The sequence below is a fragment of the Myotis davidii genome, unplaced genomic scaffold, assembly GCF_000327345.1.
Source record: "Myotis davidii unplaced genomic scaffold, ASM32734v1 scaffold553, whole genome shotgun sequence".
Lineage (NCBI taxonomy): Eukaryota > Metazoa > Chordata > Mammalia > Chiroptera > Vespertilionidae > Myotis > Myotis davidii.
Window position 1 is genome coordinate 90,926 of NW_006284342.1, and position 4,999 is coordinate 95,924.

Sequence of the window (4,999 nt, forward strand, 5' to 3'; positions counted from 1 at the left end):
GACCGGGGACCGAGGTTGGAAGCACAGGGGACAGGCTGCGGACAGTGCTGGCCGGGCTGGAGGACCAGGAGACGGAGGGGGGGAGGGAGGGAGAGAGGGACTGAGGGACGGACAGACACAGTGAGCAGGAAGACAGAGAAATGGGGGGTGAAGAGGCAGAAATCCCAGAAGCAGGGCGTGGGGGTGCCTGGTCCTCCCTCCACGGGTTCCTGTAAGGGCTCCCCAAGGGGGTTCACTGTGTGGGGAACAGGGATTCCCACTGTAGGGAGGAGCCTCAGTGAGCCTCATGGAGGGGGGGGCGGGGGCGGGAAACCTGGGCCCCAACTGCTGGGAGCAGGTGAGCACCAGCCCCCCACGGGGCACAGGAGGGTGAGCTGGAGGGGAGGGAGCGCCAGCTCCGAGGAGTGCAGTGGGTGCGAGTGCAGTGTGTGCGAGTGTGCGCGATTGTGTGCATGCGGGTGTCTTTGTGCGAGTGCAGTGTGTGCGAGTGTGTGCGTGTGAGTGTGCGAGTGCAGTGTGTGTGATTGTGTGCGAGTGTGTGCGTGCGAGTGTGTGCATGCAAGTGTGTGCGTGCGAGTGTGTACGAGTGTGTGCGTGTGAGTGTATGTGCGAGTGTGTATGCGGGTGTGTTTGTGCGAGTGCAGTGTGCGCGAGTGTGTGCATGCGAGTGTGCGTGCAAGTGCAGTGTGTGTGTATGCGGGTGTGTTTGTGCGAGTGTGTGCGTGTGAGTGCAGTGTGTGCGAGTGTGTGTGCACGTATGTATGCGGGTGTGTGTATGCGGGTGTGTGCAAGTGCAGTGTGTGCGAGAGCGTGAGTGTGTGCAAGTGCAGTGTGTGTGTGCGAGTGTGCGCGAGTGTGAATGCAGGTGTGTGCGAGTGCAGTGTGTGCGAGTGGGCATTCGAGTGTGTGTGAGTGCATGCGAGTATGTGCGAGTGCGCGAGTGCAGTGTGTGCGCGAGTGTGCATGCGAGTGTGTGTGCGAGTGCAGTGTGCGCGAGTGTGTGCGTGCGAGGATGTGTGTGCGTGAGTGCAGTGTGTGCGAGTGTTTGCACAAGTGTGTATGCAGGTGTGTGTGTGTGTATGCGGGTGTGTTTGTGCGAGTGTGAGTGTGCGTGCATGTGAGTGCAGTGAGTGTGCACGAGTGTGCGTGCGAGTGCAGTGTGTGCGAGTGTGCGTGAGAGTGTGCGTGCAAGTGTGCGAGTGTGTTCGTGCGAGTGTATGCGAGTGTGTGCATGCGAGTGTGCGAGTGTGTTCGTGCGAGTGTGTGTGCACGTGTTCGTGCGAGCGTGTGTGTGTGTGCCTCCTGAGCACCGATGATGGAGGGACTTGGTGCGAAGGCTCCAAGAAGTACAGTGTGAGTGTGTATAAGTGTGTGCACGTGTGTGTGTCTGCCTCCTGTGCACTGAGGGTGGGGACTCAGTATGACTGAGCAGCGAATGTACGTGTGTGTTTCTCTGTGTGTCTCTGTGTGAGTGTGTGCACGTGTGCGTGTTTGTGTGCTTCCCGTGCTCTGAGGATGTGGGGAGTCAGTGAGAGCTCTGAGCAGTGTGTGTGTGTGTGTGTGTGTGTGTGTGTGTGGTTGAGCGTCGACCTAGGAACCAGGAGGTCACGGTTCGATTCCCCGTCAAGGGCACAGGCCCGGGTTGCGGGTTCCATCCCCAGTGGGGGGCGAGCAGGAGGCAGCCGGTCCGTGATTCTCTCATCATGGATGCTTCTCCCTCTCCCTCTCCCTTCCTCTCTGACATCAATAAAAATCTATTATAAGAAAGAGACAAGACAACGGTTTTAAGGAAAGGAAGTGTGGGCGCCGTCTCACCTGGTTTGCAGTGGCCGGAGATCCGGCTCAGCAACGCGTGGGCCTTGTCGTCCGGCCAATCGCGGAGGATTCTGGAGAGGATGTAGAGGTCGGCCTCCGGGAGGCTGTCTTGGAAAAAGTCGCCTGGTTTCAAGACAAAATGCAGGGACCAGTCCGTCAGGGACCCAGGCAGCACCCTGGGGATTGAGATGCAAAAGGGGGGCTGCTTATAGTGGGGTTTGCCGCCCCCAAAAGCCGTGTCCACGTCCTAACCCTGGACCTGGGAACAGAACCAGGGCCTTTGCAGACGGGATGGAGGGAAGGCTCGGAGACGAGGCCGTCCTGGGTCGGGGGGGGGCTCCCTCCAGGGTCAGTGTCCTTGTCAGACACAGAAGAGGAGACGCAGACACAGGGGAGCAGCCACTTGGAGACGGAGGGAGGCAGAGGCAGGAGGGAGGCGGCCACCAGCCGGGGAGGCCTGGAGCCCCAGGAGCTGGGGGAGGCAGGGGGGACCCTCCCTGGTGCCTCCGGAAGGATCGGCCCTGGGACCCCTGGACCTCAGACGCCTGATCGCCAGGACAGAGAGAGCATGAATGTCTGTGGTTTTAAGGCGCCCAGTTGCGTGGTTTTGTGTGGTTTGTTTTCCTGGCCAGACAAAACCAATACCCGGAAAACCTACTTGACAAAGTTACACGGTTGCCATGGTGTCAGCAAGTGTTACATTGTTACCATGTGGTCGGGCCACGGAATTAGCAAGTGTTACATTGTCACCATGTGGTCGACCACAGAATTAGCAAGTGTTACATTGTCACCATGTGGTCGACCACAGAATTAGCAAGTGTTACATTGTTACCATGTGGTCGACCACAGAATTAGCAAGTGTTACATTGTTACCATGTGGTCGACCACAGAATTAGCAAGTGTTACATTGTCACCATGTGGTCGACCACAGAATTAGCAAGTGTTACATTGTCACCATGTGGTCGACCACAGAATTAGCAAGTGTTACATTGTCACCATGTGGTCGACCACAGAATTAGCAAGTGTTACATTGTCACCATGTGGTCGACCACAGAATTAGCAAGTGTTACATTGTCACCATGTGGTCGACCACAGAATTAGCAAGTGTTACATTGTCACCATGTGGTCGACCACAGAATTAGCAAGTGTTACATTGTCACCATGTGGTCGACCACAGAATTAGCAAGTGTTACATTGTCACCATGTGGTCGACCACAGAATTAGCAAGTGTTACATTGTCACCATGTGGTCGACCACAGAATTAGCAAGTGTTACATTGTCACCATGTGGTCGACCACAGAATTAGCAAGTGTTACATTGTCACCATGTGGTCGGCCACGGAATTAGCAAGTGTTACATTGTTACCATGTGGTCGGCCACGGAGTTAGCAAGTGTTACATTGTTACCAGGCGGTCAGGCCAGGAAGGCAGTCTGCACAGCATAGCACTGTTTTCCAGTCCACGGGAGGGTGTGGGCGGTTATGTGCGAATGCGAGGGCGCTTTACATGAGGGACCCAAGCTCCGAGGATTGTGGCACCTGAGGGGGTCGTGGAACCCCTCGCTCATGGACACGGAGGGACCGTGTACAGATGGGGGAGTGCATGCCACATGCTCACAGAGACACAGGCAGACACACCTGCACACACTCCTGCAGACACAGAGACTGACTCACACAGACACACACACAGACACACTCAGTGCCCGCGGTCGGCCCAGGGCTGAGCCGGTGTGAGGCCGCGGGACCTTACCTGGCACGAAGCTGACCTGCTGAGGCCGTGCGCGGTCAGGCTGGAAACCCGAGACGTCCTCGATGACCTCCGGGAGGTCGAACACGGTCACCTTCAGGCCGGGGTAGGCTCGGGCAAGCTCGTGGGCGAGGATTCCCGTGCAGCCTGCGGGACGGACACACACACACACACACACACACACACACACACACACATGCTCTGTCACCGACCGGACCCTCCTGGCACCGGCTCCCACGGTGAGGCTCCCAAGTCCGGCCTCGGCCAAACCCATGCTCTGAACCGCAGTCGAGGCCGGTGCCGTGAGCGACGGAAAAAGCAATGCCAGCTGGCGAGTGACCCGGGGGCGGGTGGGGGGTGGGCACGGGCGCCCGGGGGAGTCCTCAGGGCAGAGCTGTGGGGGCCGTCGCCTTCCCTTCTCCTCCTGCCGTGGGATGCAGACGCGACGGCCGTGCCACAGCAGCCGCTCTGGGCCACCGAACAGGGTGCGTGCGGAGGAGGGGAAATGGAAGTTGGGGGGGCGGGCAATGGAGGTCTGGCCCCCCCCAGCCTGTGTTGTCAGTTTGGGTCAAATAAACTCATAAAAATGCTCAAAAAAAGAGAGAGAATGTAAGGTGGCCGCTCAGGAGTCGTCTTGGGGCCCCGCTCCCATGAGACACCCCCCCACCATCGGCCGGGTGGCTCCTAGGAACCAGGGGGTCCCGGGTTCGAGTCCCGGTTGGGGCACAGGCCCGGATTGCGGGCTGGATCCCCAGTAGGGGGCGAGCAGGAGGCGGCCGGTCCATGGTTCTCTCTCATCATGGATGTTTCTCTCTCTCTCCCTTCCTGGCTGAGACCAACATGAACAGGTTTAGAACGAACACGGAAGGAAGGAAGTGGAGGCCGGGGCGCCGGCCGGCTGTGGGCCGGTTCTGATCTACTACGCACCTCCCAGGTCGCAGGCAGAGGTGAACCGAGACAGGTCGAAGGCCGTGGCCACCTGGCGGGCGGTCAGCTGGCTGAGGCTGTGCATGGCCCTCATGAACTGCAGCTTCCGGTCCTGGCTCTGGTAGAGAACGAACACGGAAGGAAGGAAGTGGAGGCCGGGGCGCCGGCCGGCTGTGGGCCGGTTCTGATCTACTACGCACCTCCCAGGTCGCAGGCAGAGGTGAACCGAGACAGGTCGAAGGCCGTGGCCACCTGGCGGGCGGTCAGCTGGCTGAGGCTGTGCATGGCCCTCATGAACTGCAGCTTCCGGTCCTGGCTCTGGTAGAGAAGGCCCCGATCCCATGAGACACCCCCCCACCATCGGCCGGGTGGCTCCTAGGAACCAGGGGGTCCCGGTTGGGGCACAGGCCCGGATTGCGGGCTGGATCCCCAGTAGGGGGCGAGCAGGAGGCGGCCGGTCCGTGGTTCTCTCTCATCATGGATGTTTCTCTCTCTCTCCCTTCCTGGCTGAG

General features: G+C 59.3%; 1 protein-coding gene across 1 annotated transcript in view; it reads right to left on the minus strand.

Annotated features, from left to right (window-relative positions):
- Positions 1-1,741: 1,741 nt before the first annotated feature.
- The window catches only part of LOC102758497 (N-acetylserotonin O-methyltransferase-like protein), a gene marked incomplete at its 3' end in the record, with an annotated part of 20,780 nt that continues 17,522 nt past the window's right edge, over positions 1,742-4,999 (minus strand). Inside the window, exons 10-12 of the mRNA XM_015570453.1 lie at positions 4,488-4,739; positions 3,564-3,707; positions 1,742-1,938 (exon numbers count right to left, since the gene is read on the minus strand). Of these exons, the coding sequence (XP_015425939.1) occupies positions 1,742-1,938; positions 3,564-3,707; positions 4,488-4,739 (593 nt within the window). The remainder of the gene's footprint in view (positions 1,939-3,563; positions 3,708-4,487; positions 4,740-4,999) is intronic.